This window comes from Misgurnus anguillicaudatus, chromosome 19, assembly GCF_027580225.2.
Source record: "Misgurnus anguillicaudatus chromosome 19, ASM2758022v2, whole genome shotgun sequence".
NCBI lineage: Eukaryota > Metazoa > Chordata > Actinopteri > Cypriniformes > Cobitidae > Misgurnus > Misgurnus anguillicaudatus.
Window position 1 is genome coordinate 20,010,517 of NC_073355.2, and position 13,854 is coordinate 20,024,370.

Genomic DNA, 13,854 nt, shown 5'->3' on the forward strand with positions numbered 1-13,854 from the left:
ACTTGTGGATTTGTTTAAAATTCTTTAAAAAAGAAATATTTTGCGAACTAGATTAGAAAGAAAGATCATGAAAACATGTTGACTGTACTTCACCAATGCTGTACATTGTAAATACACCAGATTTGTGTGTATTTCATGATAATTAAGCATCCATCATGAATTTGTTGCATACAGATAAAACAAAAAAGCAATTTTTTCCAAAAATCCAGTTCATCTTTATTGCAATAAGAAACACATCCCTAATCCATTTTTTACTTTTTTTTTAATCAGCAACCTTCTTGATAGACTATTAAGTGATGTCTACATCGCCACTTAATTTCAAAGTATTACACATGTGCTAATCATAATATCAGACTCAATCTTCTCCCTAAAAATGCCTAATATATTTTCCTCTATTATCAACAATCCCCCAGGTTTTAGGGAGCCTTGTAGCTTCAATACAAAAGTCTCGCATGTCAAAGTATAAATGTGATGCAGGAAAGAAAAAATATCAAAAAAGTTTAGTGACCACTCCTTCTACCTGTTGTATATATTCATGTCCACAAGAGCGTTTGGCACATGGACAGTGAGGTAGAAGCACGTCACTCAACTTTAACCTTTGCACTGAAAGGTTTCTGTACCAGCAGTCCAATATCTCAATCTGGATGTGACAGCCATAATTGTGGGAGATCCTTTTTGCAGAAAATCTTTACTGTCCACTCAGGAAAGCCAAGTGTCCTTTACTGCATTTGTTAGCATAATGGCCCTTTTCACCACACTAGAAGAAGAATCAAAAAGTAATTTAGAGCATTAAAATATTATCCCAAAATAACATAAAATATTATCCCAAAATAACATATTTGGGTCAGTGACAAAAACGGTTTACCAAGAAGAGAAATTAAAAAAAAAAAATTTAAACTAAAAGTATGCATCAGGTTTATTTCAGTGCACATAGTGTATTTATGTAAATTTTATGTAATAATTATATTTGCACCATTTTTATGAAAGTTAAGACTGAATGGACCTGAAAATGTCAAATGGTGTAACCGCAAATTGCGCCAAGGAATGAGAAATATTAAATGTTTTAACCTTGATGGAATGTTTTAACCTTGATGATAAAATATATCATTTTATTAGTTATTTCTAAATGTAAATTTTAATGCTTTTATGTAATGTTTGTCCTGACATATGCTGAAAACAGCTCAGTTTTCTAAATAATCTTTGACAAATTATGTAAAAATGTATGTAAAAAAAATCATATTACACTAAACTAGATTATATTTAGATTTTTTTATGAATATACTTATATATTCATTTAAAAAATAATAGTTAGACCAATTGACACAGACCGGTTACACCACATTGACATTTTTGCAATTATCCCCCAAATATTCTTTCAAAATGAAATAAACCAGAAATTTTAGACTTGGTCCTCAAAAAAAGAGAACGTATACAAGTAATCTGCAAATATATTTTAAAATTGTAACCATTTTACATTTAATTGAAGCATATGGACACAAAACAATTAACGTCGCGTCATTGCCCCGTTTATGCATAAAATCAAATGGCGCCCCACACTTGTAACATGTAACTTGGTCCAGCGGACGAGGACCACGGGGTCCGCCCATGTTGCCATGAGTATGCACTATCCCGACAGCATTCGGCATTCTCTGGTTGTGGTTTACATTGGGGTTTGTTAACTGGATGAGTGACTGTGACGACCTGTTTGTGGACTGAATGATTTGTTGCTGGAAAATATAATGAAGATGAATATTAAGAATTTACAGTTAGAGAATTTACTAATAAAACATTTGCATTAAATCATTATCTTAAACATTTCGTCTGTAATACCTTTTGCTGAGACTGTGCTTGCTGAGGCAATGGTGGCTGTTCAGTTGCACCCATAGGGAGTTCAAATCTCGGGCTGAGGATTGCAAAGTCGTTTTTAGTTACAAATCATACGCACGTCTACATAGCAGCATGAAATGCAATGACTGATATGAACAAACGTACTGCATAAACTTGCATGACTTGCCCTCTGGGCAAAATCCAACAAGGTAATTTACACAGATGACTCTTCTTGTGTGTCTGTGCCTGCAATCCGGACCTTATGCGACAAGAAAGGGGACACTTTACATTTGGAATATCTGTAATGTTTTATTTAAATGCTTTGATTACTTTTATTTTAAATAATATCACGACTGTAAATATACAAATCATGACCAGTGGCGGCTCGTGACTGCTCATCCGAGGGGCGCAAATTCAAAATATGTGTCTGGAGTGTCATGTGTGTTGCTCATGTTTTCAAAATATGTGTTTGTTGCGTCATGTGAACCATGTGCATCACATGTTTTGTCAAAATAAGTGCCTGCTGCACACGCATCAAAACCGTTTATGATAAAAGAGACCCTCACGTTCACAAAATACACGCAAGACACTCACTTAACAGTAACTCTGATCATGCATGAGATTATGCGAGTATCTGGCAAACGCGAACGTCTCTTTTAACATAAACCCTTTAGACGCGTCTGCAGCAGGCACAATTTTGACAAGACACGTGATGCACACAGGATCTCTCGACGCGCAGAACAAATATTTTGAAATAACGAACCACACATATGACGGGCTACATAAATGTTGTGACGAACTTCGCATCAAGCGACCTCAAAAAAAAGAAGTCACCGGCCACCACTGCACAGTACACAATGTTACGTTTACAAGTAAGAATATATTCTGATGTATAACAGCTTCAATTAAATATGAAAACAAAAACATGTAAAATACTTACCATGCTTACAAAATCCCCTATCATACCACGGGCAATCTTTAATCTTAGATTCTGGGTCAATATGCAAGAACGGACACTCTTTGTTACTGCACTCTCCTGCAAATGATGATGATGATGAATAAACAAATCAGAAAGATAAGTAAATTTATAAATAGAATACATAAATTAGTTATATTATAATCTTATTTTACAGATGCATGTTATAATATGTGACCCTGTCTGTGAAATCCAGGCTAAAGTCTCAATCTAATTTTGAGATTAGAAGCAACCATTTTTCATTTATAGGGGCCATGGCATGAAAATCTGACTCTTTCCATGTTTAAGTGCTATGATTGGGTGACCCCAGTGCTTCTATCAACCTCGAAAATGTGAAAAAGATCAACCCAGTAACTTAGTTTTGGTAAACCATTCTCTACAAGCAGATGAAAAAATAGGTTGTTGAAATTTGGCTCTCCTTATGATGTCATAAGGAGCTCTTATTATAATAATACCACCCCTTAATCTGCACTATCCAACCACAGCACTGCCATTTAGTGCAGAGAAAAGCACAACTGAGTTTTAATTGCAACAAACCACCATCATTGTGATCAGTGTTTTCATCAGCTCATTTGCATTTTAAAGGACACACCCAAAACGGCACATTTTTGCACACACATACAAAGTGGCAATTTTAACATGCTATAATAAATGATTTATATGGTACTTTGAGCTAAAACTTCACATATGTGCTCTGGGGACACCAAAAATGTATTTGACATCTTAAAAAAGTCTTATGCCATGGCCCCTTTAACTCATCAATTTCAATCTCTGACATGACCTTAACGTTATTATATTAAAGACATCACCATTATATTTTCACAGTTGTTCTTTACATTATTATAGGATGGTTTTATGTAAAAATTATACAGGCAGGGTCACATATTAAATGAAACGTGCACCATGATAAGCATTTAAAACACTCTCCGAATTTAGAGTAGAAATAGCATTCAGGCATCTTTGTCATATCATATTCGTGTAAAAACTCGCATTGGTCTCCTTTCTTGCATAAACCTCGAAGCCAGTGTTTGCACACCACAGTCTTTTCACCGCTGATATGTCTAAACGGACACATCCCACCTTTCAGAATAAAAACTGTCATACACTCATCAAATCAACTTTAAAAACAAAGACATATAACGTTACCATAAACATCACTTGCCTTTCATACAGGCAGCTCGCATGAAATACTCGCATACAGCAGCGCCAGATTCTTTCAAAAAAGCAAACAAATAAAGTATTATTGAAAGCCTGATTGTTGAACAATATATACATCAGTGCCGCTTAACTTACTATCCATTCCTGGAAATGGCAATGGTTGAGCACCAAGTTGCTGCTCTACAGCAATTTCAAGATCAAACTTGATGTGATCGACACAGGCGATTAATTCCTGCATTTTTGTATAAGATTAAATAAATATGTTTTACCCAGGCGCTGAAACTGTTTTCGTTATAACACTTGATCAGAAAACTAAGAAGTGTTGATAGCTAACAAGTTAACAGTCCTACGATCCCGCTTAATATTAGACGTAAAAACAAATGAATTGGGAAAAATCCAAATACATTAATAGGGCGAACGGTTTTAAACGTAGCACATGAGTAAACCGGTACAGATGATTCAAAATAAACAGCTGATATTCGTATCTTGTGCTTCCACAACGTTGCTAACGAGTAACCCCTGACCCACGAACTCTGCCCGCGGACAGACTGACTAATCTATCACTGAATCATCGAGTTATCTGCGACGGCGTGTGTATATTGTAAAATAGTATGTGTTTTAGAGGAACCACTTCACATGATTAACTTTTAAATAATAGTGATAAAGTACGTTTTGTATTTTGATGGTAAACATCGTAAGTGCATCGCCGAAATAAACTAAAAGCCAAACAGCATCGGCAACTGATCTGTGTGCTAGTTGATTAAAATGTCTGCTGTAGTCATGCCGCGCCAAAAAATACTGCAAATACAGTTGACTGTAGTACACATACAACTCGCAGCTCATTTTTAAGATTTATCAGTTATGTTTAAAGTTTCATTGATTTCTATAAACACCATCAACCCCCTGTAATTCATTTAAATTAGACCAGATAAAGAAACAGCTTCCCTCAGGTAATCAAATGCATAAATCCTCCTATCACTAAGGATTTAAATGTAAATCGAGATGCAGATTTCATTTTCCAAAAGGAATTGGCACCTGCATACAGTGCCAAGGCTACCAGAACCTGGTTTAAGGACCATGGTATCCCTGCTCGTAATTGGCCAGCAAACTCGCCTGACCTTAACCCCATAGAAAATCTATGGGGTATTGTGAAGAGGAAGATGCGATTTGCCAAACCCAACAATGCAGAAGAGCTGAAGGCCACTTTCAGAGCTACCTGGGCTTTCATAACACCTGAGCAGTGCTACAGACCGATTGACTCCATGCCACGCCGCATTGCTGCAGTAATTCAGGCAAAAGGAGTCCCAACTAAGTATTAAGTGCTGTACATGCTCATACTTTTCAGTCTAAAAATCCTTTCTTTGTATTGGTCTAATATTGGTAATATTCTAATATTCTGAGATACTGAATTTGGGATTTTCCTTAGTTGTCAGTTATAATCATCAAAATTAAAAGAAATAAGCATTAAAATATATCAGTCTGTGTGTAATTAATGAATATAATATACAAGTTTCACTTTTTGAATAGTGAAATAAATCAACTTTTTCATGATATTCTAATTATATGACCAGCACCTGTATTTATGTCTTGGTGTATGTTCCCCCCAGATCTTATTAATCATACAACAATAACAAAGAAGATGCCCACAGGAGCGGGACAAAACTTTGTATAAACAGGCCAAAAACACACTGAATAAAGACATAAAAAGCTGAAAAAAACTGTTTTGGCCAACGACCCAGCTTCAGTGTGGAAGGGCCTGAAGCCATCACCAACTACAAGACAGCATCCTCCAGCACTGTAGAGAATCAACAACTGACCAATGATCTAAATGAGTTTTACTGCAGATTTGAAAAGCCAAGTCTCACACCTACTCTGACTGTGAGGAAGTGAGAAAGATGTATGCGGGTTCTTCAGGAAACAGACTTCACTTCTAAAGACAACTCTGTTTAGCTCCTGAAGTTTGGTTATCTGTCTCATCCAAGATGATGGTGATGAGTCTGCTAGTTGGGGGTTGAGCAGCTGTCTGGCTGGTGCAATCATAACCTGGAGCTAATATGCTCAAAACATTGGAAATGATTGTGGACTTTAGAAGAAACCCTCCCTACACTTAACATCATGAACAGCACTGTGGCTGCAGTGAAGTCATTCAGGTTCATGGGCATTACCATCTCTCAGGACCTAAAGTGGACAAAACACATTGACTCCGTTGTGAAAGAGGTTGTAATTTCTTCGTCAACTGAAAAAGTTCAGGTAGTCATGACTCAGCTATTAATAATAATAATTATTAAGTCAGTTCTGTGCACTTCTAAAACAGTCTGGTTTGTGGAAGTGAGCAAATCTGATATAAGAAGAGTGCATGAATTGTTAGGACAGCCATGAAAAAGTATCATTGGTGTTTACCTGCCCAACCTTCAGGACTTGTGCATCTCCAAAGTGAAGAAACGGACAGGGAACATCATCACAGACCCCTCTCACCTTGGCCACAACCTGTTCACATTTCTCCCATCAGGCAGACTTTACAGATCTCTGTGCACTAGATTCTAGAACATGTAGACAATAAAAAAACTTTTTTCTCAATGCTATCTCCAGCTTTAACAGTTAACACCGCATTACTATCTGTAACTTCTTTTTTCATGGGTGCTCAATGCGAAGTTCGTCACAACATGTATGTAGCCCATTATGTGTGGTTCATAATTTCAAAATATGTTTTCGGCGCGTCGAGTGAACCTTTGTACATCACGTGTTTTGTCAAAATAAGTGCCTGCTGCAGATGCGTCTAAAGGGTTTATGATAAAAGAGACGCTCGCGTTAGCCAGATACTCGCATAATCTCATGCGTAATCAGAGTTTGAGTGTCTTGCATGTATTTTGTGAACGTAAGCGTCTCTTTTATCATAAACGATTTTGACGTGTGTGCATCAGGCACTTATTTTGACAAAACACGTGATGCACATGATTCACAGGAAGCAACAAACACGTTTTAAAAAAACGCAAGCAAAACACATGACACTCCGAACACACATTTTGAATTTGCACCCCTCGGATGAGCAGTCACGTCCCTATAATTCAATTAATTCCCCAATTCTATTGAATGAGCAATAACTATTTATGTAAATACATATACATTTTTTTTATTTATTTATACAGCTGTATATACTATACATAACCCAATTTCGATGTATTTACTAGAAGTTTCCCTTAGACATTTGTGAAAAACTCTTACTATTGGTTCTCAAATTTGTGTTTGTCCCAGTCAAGTCATTTTTGTATAATTTACTGTTTTCTACATAAAATCATCCTACATAATACAAATAACATTCAGTGAAAATATAACCTTGATATCTTTAATATGGACTGTGGTCATGTCAACGATTAAAATCATTTGTTAATGGTTATAATCAAACTTAGATGCTCCTATTCTCATTATTAAAATGGAGACGTTAGCCTGGATTTCACAGACAGGGTCACAACCCAATTGCTTTATAGTTTTGTACTTTGTTTCCTAAACTTTTTAGAATGATTACTTTCTCTGTCATTTTAATAAAACAGAGTCAAACTCCCCTTAAAAAATAGATAACTGAAAGGAAAATTCAGATTAATTTGTACGAATGGAAATGAGATGAGAACCCCAATCAACCTTATTCATTTCCCAGAGTATGCTTTATGTTAAACATTTAAGGGTGGTTTCCCAGACAGGGATTATCTTAAAACAGGACTAGGTCTTAGTTTAATTAGGAAATATAACTAGCTTTAACAAACATGCCTTCCTAAAAACATTACTGGTGTGCACTTTAAGGCAAAACAAAAACATACATAAAAAGGGTAAATAACATTATTATTACAGTATCAATTCCAATACGCTGACCCTATTCCAAGGGTGTTCCACATTCTTTCTAAATGCCTTTAAACATCAAATTCCTCCATTTTAAGAAATTGTACAAAAGGACTCCATATCTCCTCTCTTACATTTATTTTAGACATTAGACTAGTCTAATCCCTGTCCGGGAAACCGCCCCATTCCGTGTTTTATAAGTACACACAATAAAGGACTTTAGACACTGTAAACCAGCATTAAGATTAAGATAAAGAACAATTTAATAAAAAACAAATAACAGAATATACAAACAATAACAATATGAGTTCATCAGACTCAACATCATAATGACAAAGAATTAGGTATATTAAAAAAATACAAATCAAGGTTTATTAAGCCCCTATTTTCAATGCAATGCCACCGCTGTAAGATCCTTTTCCTGACTCATCCAGAACATCCTCTGCATCCACAGTGAGTGCACTCAATGATTCGGCCCTACAAAAACAAAGAAATGAATGACTATATTAAAATAAATCTTTAGGATATCAGCATGCTTGGTTAGTATTAAGGTAATTTATTTATAATAGCATGTAAATAGAAAATAAAAAAGTGTCATCCATATTCTTTAAACAATTGTAATCAGAATGGCGCTAATCTCACTTACCACTTCAAGTTTGCTCTTGGGAACTCTGCAAATGCAATTTGTTCCAAAGTTTGTGTCACGAGTCTGAATGCACCTCAGACAGCAAAGATTCTCATAACCCTGTTTCTTCCATTTGGCAATCAGATTCTTGTCTGCATATCCCTCTTTGATGCAGTAATCATAAAGCTCTAGGAATTAAAAATAAGTTAGCAATCACAAAAGGAAGCAGTTTGGGAAATAAATCATTAACATGACCAAATAGTATACCTCGACTGATAGCCTTTCTTTTGTAGAACAGATCGAAAATGTAACGGCTGCGTTGGTGATGAAGTCTGAAAATTGGCCACAGAGACTCAACTTTGCGTTTTCCCTCATGTGGCTCGGTTTCAGCTGCAATTAAAAAACATCATAGCATATATAATAGCATAGTAGCACACTTCTAACATAACAAAATTTAGCCTAACATTAGAAAGACAAGTAAACAGTGCACAAAACACATATGTATTTTAACGAACAACTTAAATACATATAATGTAATGAAAATATTTAATCAGACAAACATTCGTTCTTAACATCTCAAAATAAAAATAACTCATTAGCATTCTGGCTAGTTTAAGATTGTAAACGAACCTTCGCGCATTTTCTGGTCTAATTCATCCAAAGTTGGTTCTATAAGTTCCCATCCATCTGGAGGTGGTTTTCTACTCCTTTTAACTTTAGGCATTATTTGAGATTATCAAGCAAAATAAACGATCGTCTGCGTTGTTTAGTGAGAGCGAGCTGCTGCTTTTCAGCTTTACTGTCGCCGGTTTGATGACGTCACGCCACAGGTCCTTTTAGTGCGAGTTATCACGAGAAAGTTCGTCAACAAGCTGTCTTTGTTTATTTGCGCAAAGCACAAACTAAAATTACAATCGGGATTATTTAACATTTTATTCCATTGGTAAAATAGATTGCCGTGAAAGCCTGAAAAATAACAATAATCGCTTTATTACTGCGTTATAATTGCGGCGTTATTCTTATTCTTATCATATTGCGTCAGGCTAGCTAGGTCTCTGCACTTGTGCCTGAATGTAAATATAGAAACATGTACCAGCAGGCTGAATGCTAGTCGATTATTTGACCCGTTTAATCGTAGAATTTACCTTTTGTTTTATTTAACAATTTGTCCCCAAATCACGTACAGTTGATTACTGTTATTCTACTGAAGTGTGAAGCGTGACAACTTACATTTCAACTCTGTTTTAAGCTTTTCCTTTTGTTAAGTCTGAGAGTGTTAAAGTCAAATTTTTCAACTTATCAACTCGCCATTATGCCAAAAGGAGGTAAGTGATATTTTTGTTGTGTACTAGACATTTAAATGTAACAGAAATAAGATCACCATTAATCACACGTTGAACCAGCACGTTTAACCAGCACACGTCAGTCATGGGCTGAGAGAGGAATGTTGAATTGTGTTGGTGTCTACATTGGTTTTACAGTCTTTTTGATATGTATTCATAATACTAAACAGACACTAATATCAAATGTATACCAATATGTACATTTATTGTATACTTACTCTAAAACAATGTTCTTGTGTATTACTGTAGAGAATACAAATGGTGGAAGTTAATCCCACAAGTTTTTTTTTTTATTTTAGGGAAAAAAGGTGGCCATAAAGGTCGTATGAGAACCTACACAAGTCCTGAAGAAATAGATGCTCAGATGAAAGCAGAGAAAGAACGAAAGAAGGTAAATGATATTTTCACTTCAGACAGAATGTAGTGTTTTATATAATATTACACAACATTAAAGAGGTTGGCACAGAGAGCGAATATAAAAAATTTATTCGCGTAAATGGTAGGTAGGTTTTAATGACAGTGCTAAGTGTGGTTATTTAACTCTATAACAAAGTTAATAACAAAGCCATTGGATAATAAAGGGTGCCGTTTTGGTGTCTGTTAAAGAGCCCCTATTATGCCTTTCCTGGTTTTACATTTACTTTATTGTTTAAGTGTGTGTGCGTGCATGTAAACGATCTGCAAAGTTTCAAATTCCAATGTCTGTGCTAAAGCGAGATGTCGCTTTGAACTCCAACAGTTATTTCCGTATTACACATTTTCATAATGCCCACCTGCTGACTTAATGCTTATGTAGTATTTTGCTACAGGCTCACTTATTGCACTTTTTTGTGGATTAAGATTCAGCTGACAAGTGAACTAATTATGCGTTTCATTATGATCAGCCCTATTCCCTAACTATCCCTTCACATGTATATAATGACTACAAAATGAAAACAGAGCTCTTCAGGTTCATGACGCTGTTGTGTGATAATCGTCCGGCAGTGATGTTTTCAGACATGCGTGATTGTTCTCCGTTGTGTTAGCAAAACTTAACCGAGTGTTAAACTCATAGATATGTATAAAGGCTAGATGTCTCACCCGTGCTGCTGGCCAATTGAGTGGAATGTCCGCATTTGGCGGCCATCTTACCACAGGCAGCTCGCTCACTCGTTGCATTGAGTTTTAATGGTGCAGGTACTTTTAAATGACCATAACTTGCTTAATATCTACCAATTTTCAAACGGTTTGATTTGTTATAAACGTCAAAGATGTACCTATGACACTGCATTTTTCTACTTAAAAACATAAAAAATTCTTGAAACATGTTAAAGCATCCAGAATTATAGCCACGTTAATAACGTTTGTAAGAAACCAAACCGTTTGAAAATTGGTAGAGGTTGGGCAAGTTGTGGTCATTTGAAGGTACCTGCACCATTAAAGCTCAATGCATCGAGTGACCGAGCTGCCTGGTGATGACGTTAGAGACTCCGCCGTAACACATCTAGCATTTTATATAATCATGTTTATCTATGGTTAAACTGATGGCAACATCCGAACAAGACTCTTGCCAGTAAATCTATGTTAATATCGCTTTGTGTGTTGGCAATTATGTGATGCCATGGTTTACAACTGAGACGGTACAACGCACGCCTCCCGGTAAAGAGCAGGACATTCCTGATACACGCTTTAGGCAAGTCACGATAGACTGGGCTAGCTTGAAAAATCATAGGAAAGGTTTTTATAGTCTGGAAGTAACATAGCATTTGAAAGCGCTGGAAAGAGAAGCGCTAGAATAATGTTAATATAATGTGAATTGGAAATGGAATTTTCAACTTTCTACGATGAGAGATTATCTTCTTATTATCCACGATGTGCTTCAAACTATCCATCTACAATCAGATTTGCTTGGAAATAGCATTTTTAGAAAACAGCAATATAACGTTTTTAAATGATAAATCTTATCAGAATATATACTAGTATCATCATTTTATATAATAATGTTTATGGTTTGCATCTTAGAATGAAGAGGAGGAAGGTGCATCAGTAAATGACAACCAGACAGAGGACAAAATTACAGCATCAGATTCAGAAGACAGTGATGATGATGGGTCTCAGGTATATTTTGGGATTAAACATGTGATTTCCCATGCGTTGGCAGATGGTCTCTCTACTTAGATCTATCTGCAAATATATTTAGCAGAGCCTACTGACATCATACATGGTTAAACTACTGTGAAGTCTTATTGAGTGTATTTCTTATGATGATTAATGTTTTTATCTACTCTGTTTGAAATAAAGATAATGTATATATGAAACGTTACAGTTGCATCATTGATAGATAACACTGGTGATGCAGTATTATCACTTTGTTATTCTGAAAGATACAAACTAACATGTACATTTTTGCAACAGAAAAGAAAGGGCATTGAAGGGTTGATAGAGATTGAAAATCCGAATCGTGCTGCCCAAAAAGCAAAGAAAGTCACAGAAATAGAACTTGAAGGTCCCAAACAGCTTTCCAGAAGAGAAAGAGAGGAGACACTAGTGTAAGTGATTCCTATATCTCGATTTATTACTGATTACAGTCATTATATTTACTTTTTTTTTAAGCATTACATGGTTTGTGATTGGCCAGTTGTGGCATGTTGCAGTCAAATAATTTGTATAGTGACTGCAAAACTGCAAATTTGATCATTGTTGATCATTTCCTACACTGCAGTCATCTATTTCTTTTTAAAAACGAATGTATTTAATGCTCATTTATTTATGTATTTGGCGAGTAGCTTTGAAGGATAAAATACTGTCAGTCGGTCATTATCAGTATACTTTGTGACTACACTGCGCAACTTTTACTCATTTTGTGCACATTAGTTTATGTTGATATATTCAAGTTCACATTTTATTAAAGTTTTTTGTTATGACATAAACATCTGTTCTCTCTCAGCTATTAATGCCTTTTCCTGCATTTTAGAGAGGAGATTGAAAAACAAAAAGCCAAAGAGAGGTACATGAAAATGCATTTAGCAGGAAAGACAGATCAAGCCAAAGCAGATCTAGCTCGGCTTGCCATTATCAGAAAGCAACGTGAAGACGCCGCACGGAAAAAAGAAGAGGAACGTAAAGGTAAATCTGCAGTGTTGTAGAAGTTATGTGAAAATTTCTCATGATGGGCGAATAAAGATTTATCACTGTTTGCTTTCTGTCTTTGTAGCAAAAGAAGCAGCACAAGCAGCAGCCGCAGCAACTAAAGGATTACACACGTTGTCTCTCAAATGATCCAGATGTTTTGATTCAATTGTGGACAGTATACGATTATATTTGACAATTTTATTTTTTAAGACAAAGACTGATGATGTGTTATGCTACTTAAGACATACAGTGGTCATTTGGGGAAATAACGATTATATTAACCATGAAAAGCAATGAGAGCCCTTTGTGAGAGCCCTGATGCTTTTACTAAAGTTGCTTGTAATGCTTGCTTTCACTCAATGATATTAGAAACATAGACATATTTATTAATATATATTAACATATTGCCACAAGTAACGGTGAAGTTTGCTGTCTCAGTATGGAGAATTATAGTACAAGTGTGTAATAAAATGTCGTGAATTGTAAAGAGGGCAATTGTGTAATTTAGGATGATGTTCTGAATGTATTGTCTTCTTAAAAGAATGAAAACAGTTGCATATAATGCCAATAAAAATGTCAGAACTTTTTATTGAAAACGTGTTTGTATAATGTTGTAAACTTTTTGTGTTTAAGAAATCTTTTGGTAATGCTTCTGCAGAACTGTTAAGAGTAAAGTAACAATTTAAATGAAAGAAAAAGGAAAAAGAATAAATTAAAGTTTTATCACTATATTACTGTGGTCTCAGAAGTGCACAGAGAGGCCTGGGATTAAAGGAATAGTTCACCCAAAAAAGGAAATGTGTATGATCATTGAACCTCGTGCACTGTTTTGCTGACACTTGTTTCTTTATTAAGCAGTCACCATGTGCTTTCACCACGTGCTGCCATTGTACTTGACTTATGCAGACCAATATTGTTTTCTCAGACAAAACAAAGTTTTTCATAATAATACAGGTTTGGAACACATGGGTAAATAAGTAATG

At 35.5% G+C, this 13,854-nt stretch overlaps 3 protein-coding genes across 3 annotated transcripts; 1 reads left to right on the forward strand and 2 right to left on the reverse strand.

The window, feature by feature from the left end:
- Positions 1 to 191: 191 nt before the first annotated feature.
- On the reverse strand, positions 192 to 4,544 carry cpsf4 (cleavage and polyadenylation specific factor 4). The gene is made up of 8 exons (XM_073857076.1): positions 4,097 to 4,544; positions 3,966 to 4,016; positions 3,724 to 3,883; positions 2,768 to 2,856; positions 1,993 to 2,086; positions 1,831 to 1,903; positions 1,552 to 1,727; positions 192 to 752 (listed from the first exon to the last, which is right to left on the reverse strand). The coding sequence occupies exons 1-8, from the start codon at positions 4,197 to 4,199 to the stop codon at positions 689 to 691; spliced, it is 810 nt and encodes a 269-aa protein (XP_073713177.1). The 5' UTR covers positions 4,200 to 4,544; the 3' UTR covers positions 192 to 688.
- Positions 4,545 to 8,031: 3,487 nt separating this feature from the next.
- bud31 (BUD31 homolog) lies at positions 8,032 to 9,247 on the reverse strand. The gene is made up of 4 exons (XM_055191378.2): positions 9,048 to 9,247; positions 8,685 to 8,807; positions 8,439 to 8,605; positions 8,032 to 8,269 (listed from the first exon to the last, which is right to left on the reverse strand). Exons 1-4 carry the CDS (start codon positions 9,139 to 9,141, stop codon positions 8,219 to 8,221), a joined length of 435 nt encoding a protein of 144 aa, XP_055047353.1. The 5' UTR covers positions 9,142 to 9,247; the 3' UTR covers positions 8,032 to 8,218.
- Positions 9,248 to 9,366: 119 nt separating this feature from the next.
- pdap1b (pdgfa associated protein 1b) lies at positions 9,367 to 13,467 on the forward strand. The gene is made up of 6 exons (XM_073857077.1): positions 9,367 to 9,742; positions 10,060 to 10,151; positions 11,762 to 11,857; positions 12,155 to 12,271; positions 12,712 to 12,865; positions 12,954 to 13,467. Exons 1-6 carry the CDS (start codon positions 9,730 to 9,732, stop codon positions 13,016 to 13,018), a joined length of 537 nt encoding a protein of 178 aa, XP_073713178.1. The 5' UTR covers positions 9,367 to 9,729; the 3' UTR covers positions 13,019 to 13,467.
- The last annotated feature ends 387 nt before the right edge of the window (positions 13,468 to 13,854 follow it).

Excerpts from the sequence above, each read along its gene's own strand:
- bud31 (XM_055191378.2), bottom strand. The coding sequence starts at position 9,141 with ATGCCTAAAGTTAAAAGGAGTAGAAAACCACCTCCAGATGGATGGGAA. Across the intron at positions 8,808-9,047 it reads AGACCAGAAAATGCGCGAAG|CTGAAACCGAGCCACATGAG; the intron begins GTTCGTTTACAA and ends TTTTAATTGCAG. Across the intron at positions 8,270-8,438 it reads CCAAGAGCAAACTTGAAGTG|GGCCGAATCATTGAGTGCAC; the intron begins GTAAGTGAGATT and ends TTGTTTTTGTAG.
- pdap1b (XM_073857077.1), top strand. Across the intron at positions 10,152-11,761 it reads CAGAGAAAGAACGAAAGAAG|AATGAAGAGGAGGAAGGTGC; the intron begins GTAAATGATATT and ends TTTGCATCTTAG. Across the intron at positions 12,866-12,953 it reads AAAAGAAGAGGAACGTAAAG|CAAAAGAAGCAGCACAAGCA; the intron begins GTAAATCTGCAG and ends CTGTCTTTGTAG.
- cpsf4 (XM_073857076.1), bottom strand. The coding sequence starts at position 4,199 with ATGCAGGAATTAATCGCCTGTGTCGATCACATCAAGTTTGATCTTGAA. Across the intron at positions 2,857-3,723 it reads TACTCTAAATTCGGAGAGTG|CAGTAACAAAGAGTGTCCGT; the intron begins TTTTAAATGCTT and ends TGCAGGAGAGTG. Across the intron at positions 1,728-1,830 it reads AAGCACAGTCTCAGCAAAAG|CAACAAATCATTCAGTCCAC; the intron begins GTATTACAGACG and ends TATATTTTCCAG.